At 35.7% G+C, this 15379-nt stretch overlaps 3 protein-coding genes across 6 annotated transcripts in view; 2 read left to right on the top strand and 1 right to left on the bottom strand.

Moving 5' to 3' along the window:
• LOC105165505 (peroxisomal (S)-2-hydroxy-acid oxidase GLO1-like) overlaps nucleotides 1–136 on the bottom strand; it is a gene marked incomplete in the record, with an annotated part of 3222 nt that extends 3086 nt beyond the window's left edge. The window contains 1 exon segment of the mRNA XM_020694494.1: nucleotides 1–136.
• On the top strand, nucleotides 2911–6808 carry LOC105165504 (probable sugar phosphate/phosphate translocator At3g14410). The gene is made up of 7 exons (XM_011084534.2): nucleotides 2911–3306; nucleotides 4527–4634; nucleotides 4716–4750; nucleotides 5137–5249; nucleotides 5368–5629; nucleotides 5717–5985; nucleotides 6248–6808. Exons 1-7 carry the CDS (start codon nucleotides 3205–3207, stop codon nucleotides 6376–6378), a joined length of 1020 nt encoding a protein of 339 aa, XP_011082836.1. The 5' UTR covers nucleotides 2911–3204; the 3' UTR covers nucleotides 6379–6808.
• The window catches only part of LOC105165503 (ubiquitin carboxyl-terminal hydrolase 25), a 9378-nt gene continuing 1726 nt past the window's right edge, over nucleotides 7728–15379 (top strand). For 2 of the 4 annotated variants that reach the window (XM_011084531.2, XM_011084532.2), the window contains exons 1-7: nucleotides 7729–8080; nucleotides 9212–9704; nucleotides 9869–9944; nucleotides 10042–10134; nucleotides 11331–11417; nucleotides 11517–12610; nucleotides 13293–13421. In XM_011084531.2, the coding sequence (XP_011082833.1) occupies nucleotides 7897–8080; nucleotides 9212–9704; nucleotides 9869–9944; nucleotides 10042–10134; nucleotides 11331–11417; nucleotides 11517–12610; nucleotides 13293–13421 (2156 nt within the window). In that variant the 5' untranslated portion in view covers nucleotides 7729–7896. Of the gene's footprint in view, nucleotides 8081–9211; nucleotides 9705–9868; nucleotides 9945–10041; nucleotides 10135–11330; nucleotides 11418–11516; nucleotides 12611–13292; nucleotides 13422–15379 lie in introns of all 4 variants that reach the window. The other 2 variants (XM_011084533.2, XM_020694647.1) reach the window with 2 other exon arrangements.

Here is a 15379-nt window from a genome sequence, read left to right as displayed (position 1 = left end):
ATTGGCGGTTGGGGTACTGTAGCAAAAATATCAAAGATGATGGTGAAAACTCAAAACCACATCCGATTAGGATGGGCTGCTCTCCACCGCATGAATTCTTTCCATGTTTATCATCATCCCTCTCTATGTGCAAATTTTCCCCACCAATTTACGGTCACATATATGCATGTATGAATGTATGTATGTATTGCGCACAAGACACGCAGTGGTAATCATTGTTTGTGTGTTTTATGTGATGTGATGGGGTGAGTGGTTCCAGATCATTCTTGTCTCTGTCTTGTGATTTTTGCATTTGCATAATAGGGTGGTCCGGTGGTGGGAAGAGAAGGGCAGCTAGGGGTCTGTGACTCGGAAAATTTTAATTCGTATAATTAGATCATAATCAATTGTATTGTAAGTATAGTATATTCATTGTAGAGATTTATTTGATTTGAGTAAAAAAAAAAGTTAATATAAATTAGATTAAATAAGAATTTTTCCTATAACAAATTTATTTGTAATAAAAAAAAAGGGTTGATTGCAAATTAAGATGTACAGTAGGTCGAGGTGTGCTAGCTCAATCTAGAATCTAATTGAACTAATAAAAAAATGGGTTGAATTAGCCCATACTCACTTAGAACCAGGCCGATCCTAGGTGTTGAAACCTAGGACCAGCCTAGGACTACCTAGTCCTGAGCTGGGTCTATTGGATCATTTTTTTTTATAATAATAATGCGTGACATGTAAGATTTATTTTATTATCTTAAATTAATTATTCTAGTAGTTTTTTTATACTTGTGAAATTTTAAAAAATATTATCATTATTGTTCTACTTTTAAATTTTTAATACTTTGATTCATTAATACTTTTTTTTTTCAAAGTTTATTATAAATTCTTTTTAAATTTATTATAACCTAAGTTCATTATATAACTTAACTATTGTTTTTACTAGTTATTATTTTTTGAGTGATTTAATTTATTATTTATTTTATTTCATAAATTACCATAAATTTAAGTAATTGTTCAAAAAAATTATCTATTTCATAAAAAAATATAGGCACATTCGGGTCTGATCCGGGCCTGATCTGGTCCCAATTCGAGCTCAATCGGGTCGGTTCACAAGTTGGGTCTGGGTTTATATGAACCCAATTGGGAAGCATTTAAAGGTGATACAGTAATGTGTTGGGCCTTGACTGGGCTTTTTCGGGGCTGATCCGTCCAGGTCCCTGAGCTGGCTCGATCTACTATGCATTTTGAATTACAAATTACCTAATTAAGTTTTTTTTTTCCCTAAGAAAAAAATAAGTTTTAAAATATTTGAAATTAGCAAATAATTTCCGTCACTTTATTTGAATTTAATTTGCCATTTTATTTTAGTATTTATGTGAGGTTTATGTATGGTCTCAACTGTAGCACCGCATTACATTTTGTTATCACTAAATGTAACACTCTTTTCATAATTAAATATATTCCATCTCGTAGTAAATTCACATTAAACCTAATTTTGTATTTAATAATCAATTGTGGCATTTATGGAAATAATAAAAAGGAAAAAGAAGTAGATTTCCTAACTATTATAAAACTTGATAAATTATAAATTCAGTCAAAATGTATAATTTTTTTTAATTATATACCTAGAACTCTGAGTAATACATGCACGTACAAAGACAATCATAACTTAAAAGCAACAAGTGTCGTGATCCTCAATTAATACAATTTTCTAATTACAATTTTTTTTTCATTTGTTTTCAGGTTCCTCACTTTATAGACCGTGATAATTTAGTTTATAATAAATTACAATAACCTCCCCCGATGTTTGATACAATTACGATTACCGTCTCATTGTTTGAAAAATTACCAATATTTTTTTTTATTTTAAAGACCATCTAACAATTAGACTAATTCGTTAGTCTTTGTTAGGTTTTCAATAATTTTCTGGTGAACCGATCAAAATGTCATTGCAGACTAAAAACTACAATTTTATTTATTATAAATTTAGTATAAATAAAAGTAAATATACAAACCAATACATTACATTAAAAAACAAGAAATAAAAGAAAAGAAAACTAATTTTATCTATTGATGTATGAGTTGAAAAATTAAATAAGTTAGTTATCTTATTAGTTGAAGAGCATTTTTATTTTATAAAAAATTGATTCAACAGTGTCATTAATCATTATTTATGAGTGTGAATAGTATTTCTTTTTTATATTAATATAAATGATAATTTGGTTGTGTAGTGAAATGTACTTTAATTAGATTTTCACACTCTGTGCGTGCATTATATTCATCATCTAGCGGATTAAAGTTCACGCAAGTACATTGAGCCCTGTTTAGACGGATCCTGCCGGGTATCACAATATATCCGAGTTTGGCCGGCCCGTAAAGAAACTTGAGACCCGGATCTTATTTGGATAACTCCGTGAGGCAGGTGGGAATGGGATGTTTTATCCATCACACAATTAAGTATATATCAGTTACTGATTTAATCTCATACCAAAATAAATAAATTATTACATTATTATTGTCATTTTGATCCTTAAAAAAGTAATTAAGTTATAATAGCATAATTTTTGAACTTGCAATTGAAATTGATATTTATTCTCGATTGATTTATTGCATGTCAAACAATTTTTTTGTGACTAAAATTACCCTTATAATAATAAAAATATACATTAATTTGATCATAAAAAAATTATTTGATATGTAATAAATCAATCATAGCTAATTTTATCCAATTTTGTTGTTAATATTATTAAATTTGGTTAGTATTGACTGACTAAAATATTTATTTTTTAAACAAAAATAAATTTCAAAGGTATTAAATAAAATGATTTAAATAGCAAAAAGTATGTATATATATATAAGGAATGGGGAGTGAAATTATGTCTAAATTTAAAAAGCTAAAGAATGATTACCGAATCCCAAATCTATGACTGCGATTCCATCGTCTTACATAGAAAATGAGAAAATAAGCATAGACACACACTATTCTATTCCCCTTATATAACTTCTTCATCGTTTCTATTGTCTCCTGCTATTCCCTCCGGGGCCCCGCTCCACCAAACTGGATTTGCAAGCAATCTTTGTTTCTTTTTTTGTTGCTCAAATTCCAATATCTCCTAGTCAAACGCCGTTAAACCCTGCCCCATCGGCCCACATTCTGCCTGTACAGCAGATTCGGTCTCTGCTTCTGCAGTGAGTCGACTTACTGACGCAGCAGCAATGGCGGATCGTAATAGAAGATGGGCCAAGGAAGAGTTCTTGACATATGCATACATTCTCCTCTACATCGCACTCTCCAGCGGTCAGATCTTCTTCAACAAGGTCACTTCGGACTTACCCGTTTCATGTGCATATATATGTCTCTGGTGGTGGGTGGGTTTGGTGATCACGTCGTTGTAGTTAGCATTTTGTCGAATAGTTGCGTCGGTGATCTGAGGGTCTAGCTAGTCATTGGATGCTGTGGGAGAAGCTGTGATGCATATATTTACTAATTCCTCTGCATCAGTGGCATTTTCGATTTGATAACTTCTAGTAATGGTTTGAGACGAAGGTCTTGTTTAATTCCGTTCTTTCGTATTTTGTTTGCGCAATACTCTTTGTATAGCTTGAATTGTGTTTTTCTCTTGACATATGAGGTCACTGCTAGTTTTTCAAGATTCAAATTTTTGGAATCATATGTTTCAAACTGTGAACTGTGATGGACATGGTACTATATTATATTAGCTAAGGCACGTCTGCCTAGAAATTGATTTTTGTTTGTTGGCCTATTCTTTTGCTTCTTTTCATCTTCTGAAGGAAACTTCTTCTCATAACATTTCTCTCCTAGGAGTGGATACTCATATATGTCTGTTTTGTTGCTATGAGAAAGTTTGCATGATCCCTCGTAAAATATGTCTAATCAGGGTAATCTGTTTGCATTGATATTCCCTCGTAAAATATGTCTAAGTCATTCACTAACGACTATCCATTCATTTTCAGGTCTAAACAGTGTTCAGCTATGCTGACATTCTATTCCGCTAGAAATGATGGCCTATATTTCTAACGCCTATAGTATGCGGAGTTTTTGTTATTCCTACCTTTTTCGATTATGTGAATTTGTGGTTGCAACATTAGCTTGGATCCATTGGTGGTGTTGTTTTTGGAACTTTTGATCTTGCAAGTATGAAATACAACTTGAATGTAGTAACATTTAAATGTACCAGCCTTTTTGATCAGTTGAAGATATTGTATAGTTGTGGGTGTTTTCTTCTTGTCAAGCTGCACTTGCTGTAAGCTTTTCAGTGTGCATTTCGTGAGTTTCCAGTCCTCTCACCATCTTTTCACAAGAGTTGTGCCATATTTGCTGTTTTTATATAGCTAAGACTTTTGGTTTTTTCATTTTTTTTTTGTTTTGTATTGCTTCATGTTTATTTAAATTCTGAAAGCTGGAACAATGAATGTCTGTGCATGTTCCTGCCAATGTTCTGCAAGTTGGTGAAATGTTTGACTGCAAAATTTCTTCATATGGCTAATCCTGTTTAATGAAACTTTTCTTGATGCAGTGGGTTTTATCATCAAAGGAAATAAACTTCCCATATCCTCTTGGATTGACTCTGCTTCACATGGTCTTCTCCTCTGTTTTATGCTTCATGCTTACCAAAGTTCTCAAGGTAATTAATTTTCATATAAAGGTTTATGATTTGGTTTTATCTTATTATGAAGTGTCGTATTTCATTTTTACCATTTTGCAGATTATGAAAATTGATGAAGGAATGACTTTGGATGTGTGAGTATTCTTACTTTTGCTATATGAGCTACGTTTTATTTTTCTGGGATGATTTACTCTGCAAGAGCTTTACCCCATTTTTTGAGTATGGATCGACTGCTCATAGTGTTCCATTTATGTATCAAAGAGAAAGCACCAACACTTAAGGGAACTTAAGAATAACGGTCTCACCATCAGCACGTGATTACCCAATGAACCCCAAAGGAAGAACTGCAGATGAGAATGTTGTTACTTGGGATTTGTTGTTTCCATCCTTGATCTTTTTAGCATATCCGTGCTCTATTCCGTTGATTTTGACACCACATATTCATATAGTTACATGTTTTTCCTTTAATATTGTGATTGCAATATGATGTCATTGAACAAGGCGAACACTGAATGTACAGGTATATAACTTCCGTCATCCCAATTGGTGCAATGTTTGCTATGACGCTTTGGCTTGGGAACACTGCTTACCTCTACATATCAGTTGCATTTGCTCAGATGCTGAAAGCAATCAGTACGTATGAGGCAGTGTTTTTATTGGTGGAATAGTGGTGATCTCACACAGTTTGAGCAAATTTCCATATAAAGTTAGTACTAAAAGAACTGATTGACACTCTTGGTGACATCTGCAGTGCCAGTTGCTGTATTCATCCTTGGTGTATTAGCTGGACTTGAAGTTATGAGTTGCAGGATGCTTCTCATAATGTCAGTCATCAGTTTTGGGGTTCTGGTAGCTTCTTATGGCGAGATGGAAATTAGCTGGATCGGTGTTGTTTACCAAATGGGAGGTGTAGTTGGAGAAGCTTTGAGGCTAATATTTATGGAGATTTTAGTTAAAAGGAAGGGTCTAAAGCTAAATCCCATATCTCTGATGTACTATGTTAGCCCATGCAGGCATGTGGTCTATTTCCTACAGTTTGGGCTTTTTTTACAGCTTATGCTCTCATCAATTTAATTGTTGTTTCATTGATCATTTTGCAGTGCTCTTTGCCTATTAATCCCCTGGATCTTCCTGGAGAAGCCTAAGATGGATGAACAGGGGACTTGGAGCTTCAAACCCCTTGTTTTGACTCTTAATTCTCTTTGCACTTTTGCTCTCAATCTTTCAGTTTTCCTTGTCATCTCACATACAAGTGCTTTGACTATTCGTGTCGCTGGGGTTGTCAAGGATTGGGTTGTGGTTCTATTTTCAGCTCTTCTTTTTGCTGACACGAAGCTGACACTCATCAATCTTTTTGGCTATGCCATTGGTAAGTGTGAGTTCGCCTGTAAACTTTTACTATGGCTGCAAATGCAGCAATTTTATGAAGGTTTATTTTCCATCCTTATGTGCATGCAATTTAAGAATTTTGTTTATTCTCTCTCAAACATTGCAGAAGTTCAATGAATCCACTACTTTGCTTGTGGCTTCACTACTATTGTTGATTTTGCACTTGATATATATATAAAATTTGCCTGGATTTTCAACAAGAATATCACAATTTGATGAATAAATGCTGGATGCTACTGCAGCTATTGCAGGGGTAGCTGCATACAATAATCACAAGTTGAGAAAGGAAGCTTATCGAGTTAGCCCATTAGAGCCTGCTCAATCAGTTCCACTAGGTGCAGCTTCAACCACAACCAATGAAACAAGAATATAGTCTTAAACTATACTCAGGTTTGTGAGCAATACATTGTTTGTCTAGTTCTGGGTATCCGAAGTGGGGGATGTGCCTCCCCAGAAGATGCATACAAAGGCAATGTCCAGTATCTGCAACCGGAGAAGCTATAATTCTGGTTCAATACATTAATCTTTGTAGACCACATATATTATTTTAGCCGATAGTTTCTATCTCTTATTGGTGGCAATTGATGGGGAAAAAAAAAACAAAATCGTAGCCATGTCTGAAGTTGAGATTAACAACCTTCGTTTTTATGCAAGGTTGTAGACATTGTACCGTTAACAGATATAACCTTGACCATCTTCAGATGTTTTTACATTTCTAGCAGCTCCGACAATTGTACTTTGTATTGAATGCAACAGGAGGAATTCTTCTCGAGCCAAATTTGATTTTTGCATTTGTACATTTAAGTTTTTAAGTACCTGGAACTGCTGCAAAGTTTAGATTAGCATGATGGCAGAGAGTGGTAGTTTGAGATTGATTGAAGGGCAGCGTTGACAGCTTTCTCAGTTATACTTGCGCCTTCTATGGCTTACACTGAGTTTTGCTGGTATTCCATGATCTCTTTGCACCCTCAGATAGCTTGCCTTGTAGAAGCTCCCTGGCCTTGGGTTGATCCTTTCTCTCTTGAACTACTGAATTGTTAATATATTTTGGCTAAATTACAATGACACCTCTAAAGTCAAGTTTAATTACACATACAGCCTCTTTCTTGAAAAATCAAAATTACATTTTCCGAAATTGTATATGTAATTTATATAGATACTTCATCAGAAATAAAAATTTAGTCAACCCCCACTCCTTCGCCCTCGAGACAAATTACATTGAAACACCTTCAGAGCTGTATCTATAATTTTTACAAATAATACGTGGTATTTGTGTAATCTATACTGATATTAAAAAGAATGACCCAGTTGTGCAAATCAAATTCAAATCTCCTCATTAATTCTCAAACCAGTTGAGGAAAAGAGATATCAGAAATGGGCCAACTCCAACATGCAGCCCAATAGGCCCACATACTCAATCCTCGAAGTCCTGGCCCACACACAACGCCTCTCCTATCCGGTTGGTGGGATTTTTTATGTTTCTTTTTTTTGACTTTTGGAATTCTATAGTCTCCTCATTTTATTCAAAAAAATTGCCAGCCCCAAATACATATATGAACAATAAAAATCAACAATAATACAATTCAATCAGAGGCCACAATATTAATGAAAATTAGAAATTCAGCCCAAAAATTAAAAATTGAGGATGAAATAAAAACCTCCTAACCCCAGAACCCCCCACCCCCAAAATATATTACTACTACTAATTTTATTATTTATTATTATTAAAAAAAAGGAAAGGGGAAAAAAGGATCGAGCAGACGAAACCACGAAGAGAGAGAGAGAGAGAGAGAGAGAGAGAGAGAGAGAGAATTGTCGAGAAGGTGATGCGATCGCGGAGGTGGTGGCCGGCCAATGGTGCGGCGGTGGTGGAGGCGGTTGGTAGTCGTTGATGGGCATGCTGCAGATGACGTGGCAGCCGAGCCTTCTCAAGTCGTTGAAGCGAAAGCACGGCGCGCCGCCCTTAGGGCTCCGGAACCTCGGCAACACTTGCTACCTCAACTCTGTTCTCCAGTGCCTCACTTACACCCCTCCTCTCGCTAATTTCTGCCTCCGATTTCTCCACTCTTCTAATTGTACCGTCTTATACTCTCTCTACATGTGTGTATGTGTGCCCTTTCATTTTTGAATTTTTTTCGACAGACGTGATAATTACTTGGCATCTTAGTTCCCTTGATGTTTGCTCATCATCATTGCTTGTTTGTCTCTTCTGTTCTCTTTTTACATGAATGGATCTGTTTTTCTAATTATTTGCCTATTTTGCATTAACGATTGCAGTTTCTACTGTTACTGAATTATTGATATGCAAGGGTCGGTAGTTGGAACGTACTGTGCATCTTTTAATATATTCTTTACGGCATAAATTGTTATGACTTATGCTTATTCTACCAAAATAAACAGTAGATGTAGTAACAGCTGCTAAAAAACATTAGTCATGAAGTTTTTGTAGTTTGCAGTCAAGATTCAGGAGTAAAGGCTGATATTGGGTTTGGTACCAAGTCATACCAATAAAAATAACATTGGTATATGATTTGCTTTCGACATAGTATTCAATCCAGAGGATGTCAATGAAAAAAGATTAGGTTGGATCTATGCATTCTGGGAAATGGGTAAGTGCATACCTTCAGCAAAATGAAGCTTAAGTGAGTGTGATTTGATGCCTAGGCTGACCTGATATTGCACAGTTTTATGTATTGGAAGAAGCTTAAAATGTTTGAGGCTTAGCTGATATATATTATCAAAAGACATTTCGATTATCAACTGTTAACAAAAGAAACTAGCAACCCTCTCTGTTCCTCTAGATTATAACAACTCTCAAAAGTTAGTTTTGGTAAGACAAATCTTTTGACTTAAAAAATAAAAAAAGCAGAGCCTCTGGATTTCATTATTGTCCGTTTGTTCTGTTCTTGATTAGTATTTGTTCTTAATATCTGTATTCTTACATGGAGCACTCTATTGGATATGGGGAACCTTTCAATTCATAGGTGTGGATCTCCACTCTATGAATGAAGTTTATTGAGAGACTTAACTAACATAACTCTTCTCTGACTAGAAGCTTTGTACTTCTCTTTTTATATAATTATGCTTCAGTTTTGAGAGTGGATTTTATGTACATGAGTCTGGAAATTATTTTAAGTACACGAGTCTGGAAATTATTTTAAGTACATGAGTCTGGAAATTATTTTAACAGCATCATTTTCTTCAAGGTGACTTTGGGGCAGGAAAGGAGAAGAAAGGGGAGTGTCCTTTCTGCATATTAGAAAAACGTATTGCTCGCTCTTTGAGTAGTGAAGCAGTCTCAGATGCGCCTTTAAAAATAAACAGCTGCTTAAGGATATATGCTGAGCATTTTCGGACTGGGAGGCAAGAGGATGCACATGAATTTTTGCGTTATGTGATTGATGCGTGTCATAATACATGCTTGAGACTAAAGAAGTTACAGCAACAACAAAGGGGTAAAAGTGGGATTGCCAATGGAGGGGATATCAGTGGGACTGGAGAAACAGTGGTGAAGGAGATTTTTGGGGGGTCGCTGCAGAGCCAAGTGAAATGTTTGTCATGTGGAGCTGAGTCAAATAAGGTTGATGAGATTATGGATATTAGTCTTGATATTTTGCAAAGTGGATCACTCAAAGAGGCTCTGCAGAAGTTTTTTCAGCCTGAGATATTGGATGGAAATAACAAATACAAGTGTGATCAGTAAGTATTTGAATCTCTCTTTATTGTCTGAGCATGCATTAAACCTTCTGTGTATGCTATGTCATTCTTTTCTCATGATATGCATGCAAGTGAACTTTCTGTGTTGCCTGTGCATATGTTGGTTTATACTGTGGCTTGATGGATGGAAACTTATGTTTGTTTAGTTGCAAGGAAATGGTGGCAGCAAGGAAGCAAATGTCTGTTCTTGAGGCACCAAATGTTCTTGTAATCCAGTTAAAGGTGTGGGAGTTAGTGCTACTTATATCTTTATTCCATTTGGTTTTGTTCGTTGTAACATTAACCTTCTTTTGTCCTCTTCTTTTTGGTTGTTGTGTAGAGGTTTGAGGGTATGTTTGGTGGGAAGGTTGATAAGCCCATTGCATTTGACGAGATATTAGTGCTTTCAAGTCACATGTGCAAAGGAAGCCAGGTCTGTTGGGGAAAAAAGTTATTTCAATGAGAAATATTTATATGGTTTTCTTCTCCCCTTCTCTCCCCACCTACTAGAAAAATAGTCAAGGAACTTGCTTATAGGGAAAAAAACCTTTAGTATGTGGCTCTTTTACTAATATTATGATGATGGTGTGATAGGCTGAGTCAACTTTCTGTATGCCACCTAGTGAAACTGATTGCATCTTTGATTCTCGAGTATAGCATTTAGCCATATTGGTCTCTGATTTCTGGTACTTGTCCTCTATTTATACTCAACTGATGAAGAATGTTTTGATTTGGGCCGAACTTGTAAAAGAGCTCTTTTGCTCTTTCCATTGCATGTTGAACTGTGACGCCTCTTGCCCTCGAGTTTGTACTTTCACCCCATCTTTAACCTTGCCCTTCTGGTTGCTTGAGCCGAGTTTGCTTATCAAACATCTTTTATCTCCTTAGTAGGAGAGGATAATTGTGCACGACCAACTGTAGCCTTGTCTATGATAGCTCTTTTGTCTCTGTTAGCCATGCATATGAATATACTGTCTTATGCACATAGGCCCCAGCTTTGGGCCCATAATCTCTTGTCTCCTTTTGCATTTGAATACATTTCGTTCAATCAAGTCCACTCACAATTAGCTGGAAAACTTGCATAATAGTTTTTTCCTCGACTGGCTCACTTCATGTTCCTCTCCTTGTATAGAACCTTTGCTTTCCACCATTTCGATTTTACTGAGATATTTAATTGAATATAAGCTTTAGCAATTTACTGCGTTTGAAGTTAGGAACCCACCTCATTTTGTGACAATAGGTTGATATAAACAATTTTTGCTTCCAGTAGCTTTCCGGAATCATTGTCTTTATTGTTGAACCTTGAAGATTCCTGTCTTCTTTTTTTTTTAAATGAATTCATACATTTCATGCGCGGGTATTCCTGTCTTCCTGGGCTGCAGCTATTTCCTCTGGAGATCATATAATTTAGTTTTGACCCTCGTTTCCAGTTATCACCAATGATATTTTGTTTTTTATGCTTCTAATGCTAATAGCATGTGATATCCTGTGGAAAATTTTCATGGTTCATGCCTAGTCTTTGGACAATCTGTAGATTCTTCAAATTAGTCTGTTCAAAAAACTATCATACTATTCTGCTTATGTTATTGCACTTATTCTTATGCATAAGTTATGGCTTATTTTTTGCAGGATCAGCATCCCGAGTATAATCTTTTTGGTACTATTGTACATTCAGGTTTCTCTCCTGATTCTGGACATTACTATGCATATATCAAGGTCTTTTCATGGTTATTTTTGTTGTGTATGATTGATTGTTTTGTTGATATTGATTCTTAACCATTGATATCTTATTTCTATTTGCTTTTATCTTTTCAGGATGCTATTGGTCGCTGGTACTGCTGCAATGATTCTTATGTTTCGGTCTCAACCTTGCAGGAGGTTTTGTCAGAGAAAGTCTATATACTTTTTTTCTCTCGTACAAAACAGAGGCCTCGAACTAGAGTTGATGTGGTGGCCAATGGATCTAAGACTCATGAGTCAAATGGCAGTAAAACATCAATGATACAAAAGCCAGGTTGTCTAGATAAACCAGTTACTAGACAAGTTGCTAATCACCAGTCTGGAACAAATAATTCAACCAATGGCATTAAATCGTTTATCAACAAGTCGGGTTGTTTGGAAAAACCTGTTAACATGAAAATGTCTGCCAATCATTCTGAGATCAACAATTCAACCAACTACCTTGCCTCCAATGGCACTAAAGCACCACTAATCCAAAGGTCTGATCATTTAGAAACACCAGGTAGTACGAAACAACTTTCTGATGATCATTCAGAGATGTATAATTCAATTGCTGCACTTGGGTCCAATTCTGGTAATTCAACTGGGGTACAAAATTCAGGTGCTTTTGTAGAACCGGTGGCTATTAAAGAGTCTTCTAACCACCATAGTCAGATGGGCAATTCAACAATATCTAAGGTTGATCAAGGGGTTTCTAGTCAAAATAGGAAGTTTAGCAACTCTGGGAATGCCAACAATCTGCTTGCCCCTGGGAATATTAAGGTTGCTGTTTATAGTAAGGAGTCCAGGGAGAAAAATGGCCACGCAGCAGCTTCTGTTGTTTCAGTGGAAAAGGAGAAAACTGGCTTGCCAATACATGAGAGAAATGGAATGAGCAAAAAGTCGTCTGATGTTCAGATTATGAAGAGGGGGTTATCCTCCTTGGGAATCAGTAATGGAGATGGCTCTTCTGCAGTGGACTCTTTTGACAGAAGTTCAGATCGAGTAAATGGCTTCAAAATCGTGACTTCAGAACGAAAAAGTCGGAACCGCCAGGACTTACAGAATGGCGACATCATGAGCTCTTCCAATCACTCATGCATGAAGAGGAAAATAGAAGATGGCCGTTCATGCATTTTTCTTGCAAGAGACGATCAATCTCGTGCAAAAGTTGAAGCATACAAAGAATTGTATGTTATCCTGCTTGAAGTTTTTAAACTTGAAAATTATTTTTATTTCCATTGTATCTGGGTTCTTTTTTGTTCTTCCACTGTCTTTGAAAACTTTACTTATTCTTATGTTCTTTTAACTAATTGTCTCGTTTGGTGTTCAGTTAATTAAGTTTCTTGAAGGATAAAAAGTAATGCTTGTTTAAGGTTATTGATTATTTGATTTACATTGAACCCTGGATACGTGGTGCACCCATTTTCTCCTTCCATTCATATCGAGAGCATTTTGGCGTAAACATATATGGGATGAATGAAGTTGGTTCTTTCATATTTATATAACTTCGTTGGCATCCGACTTGGATGCGCGTTCCACTGTTTCAATTTTGGTCTCCTTTTTAGGAATTTTTGATCTGTTTCTTAGGCTTGTGGATTCTGGTTCTTGGCATGTGCGGTTACGATGTCCTTGACTGGCGAAACCTGGTCATTTATCCATGCATTCAGTTCCTTCACCGAAGTAACAGATCTGTTTACTTTTTGTACCTGGATTATTTTCACCTTTGTTGCACACGAAACAAAGGTGATCATTCCAGTACTTCATTTGGTGCCTAAAGATAGTAAAGGTTTCGCTGTTGTGGCTATTAACAAATGTTCCTGATTATCCTACAAGAGATCTATTACCCATTTTTGCTTTCACATGCCTCAGGATTGGGAGAGAAGCTTCCGCAGTGCTGAGTTCATGTGGATGGTCTGACGAGGTGCATAGTTTCATGCATGAGAGGAAAAAGTTGTGTCAAGAAGCAGGCAATGGCGCATCAAATGACGATGAGATGAAGTAAGCTTTCTTGAAGCGATCCTCATCAACTAGTCAGCTTAACCATTATTTCTTGTTCTGATATTGATTTTCCATGGAAAGCTGCCCTTGTTATTACTAGTTTGATAGAGCTTTTATTGCTATTCAAGAATCGCTCAAATATATTACGATGACATGATTATGTTTAATAAATATTAGCATCACTGGTGCATTTAAAGAAAGTCATTTATTGTTTATGTTCAGTAGCTTGTCCTTGAAGGAAAAACCTTATCTAATCGGGAGTAATTCTGATGCACTTATATTAGGATTCTTTCTTTTTATGTTTAGAGACTAAACTTTTGTTACGTAAAATCTTACGTGCTACCATTACATTTCTGCTGAGCATATTTAACTTAGCTTAGGATTGTGTGCTTTGCCTTACCAAATAGGGATAGTTACACTCGCCCCTACTGAGGTTTGGTGTAATTACACGTAGATTCCTATGGTTTGGGAAATTACATCTAGCACCTATGAGGTTTGCTTCCGTCTAACAAATAAGTCCAATTTCCTTATATTAACAAAAAAAAATTGGAAGAAAATCTATGTTTACTTTTGATTGACTTATTACTGACTTATAATAGGTTAAATAATTTTTTTTATGACCAAATTATCCTCATAAGTCTTCATGCGTTAATGCATGTGAGGATGTATATCTTCACTGTTATAAGAGTAGTTTCGTCTTAAAACATTATTTGACCTGCAATAAGTAATAAGTCAATCGAGGGTTAATATTATTTTTTATTCAATTTTTTGGTTAATATCAACAAATTCAGTGAATTTTGACTAATGGGGGACTTATTTGTTACATGAAAACAAATCTCACCGGGTGACAGATTTAATTTCCCAAACCACAGGGGAGGGGGGTGCAATTATCCCTAAAAAATATTCGCGTTGGAAACAATGGTGGCATACAAAACCAACTAGTCAAAAACTTGAACAATCGATATCTAAGAGCCAAAATTGCTTTCACTTATGAGTAATTTCATGCATGCTGATAGTTAATAGACTTCAGCCCATCAGACATGGAGAATAGGAAAAGTCAGGTAGGTATCTGCTTGACCTAATGGGGAAAGCATTTTTGCTCTTAGATATTGATTGTTCAAAATTTCAACTTGTTGGTTTTATCCACAACTAGTGTTTCTGAGTTGAATATTTTGTTTAAACAAGAGGACAATACCGAAATTCTGTTAACATATATATCGGCGGAGAAATTGTGAGATCAATGAGCCTTGTGGGTGTGGTTAATGCGATAATTCTTTTTCAGTTAACACAACATGTAGTTTCTTGTGCTATCCAGTCTAAATGCTTATGTGGGTTGAAAATTTTTGCATTTGATTTGTCATGAAGATCTATGTAGTTTTGATTATTTTAAAACAAATGTTGTGGATGGTATTTTGGCTACATACTTGATGCTAGCCATCAGCATAGTTGATAATTAAATTGATTTTATTTGCCCCCTAATTTATGTGATGAAGAGGTTAAGCTTTCAGGATGTCTATTATTGCACAGATTGTTGGCTATTATTATTTCTGGTTCCTTGAGTCACACTACATACAATATGAATAAACTAAGAAATTACACCTGTTTTCATTGCAGTTGTATATACGGATTAGATATATCTTGTAAGGAGTATCTTTCATTGAGCATTGTACATTCACTGCATTAAGTGTTGCTATGTTATACATTGTCCCCTTTCTCTTGACGTCATTTGGAATTTCGGACATGCTTAAAACTGCTGTAAGAGTTTGATGTCATTTGCAATATTCTTCATACCAGAATTATGCCTGAGTGCAGATTAGATGAATAGAAGAGCAATTTAACATATGCCAAGAAGTTGATTCATCAGAACCAACCATGATATCCTTTCACTCAATGAGGAAATATGGACAGGACCTGTTATTTTTGGGGAAAAGTTGGGCCCCCCCTTAGGGGGGGGGGGG

The sequence above is a fragment of the Sesamum indicum genome, linkage group LG6, assembly GCF_000512975.1.
Source record: "Sesamum indicum cultivar Zhongzhi No. 13 linkage group LG6, S_indicum_v1.0, whole genome shotgun sequence".
Classification (NCBI taxonomy): Eukaryota; Viridiplantae; Streptophyta; class Magnoliopsida; order Lamiales; family Pedaliaceae; genus Sesamum; species Sesamum indicum.
Note: the sequence above shows the minus strand (reverse complement) of the source record. Positions and strands in the feature narration are given on the sequence as shown.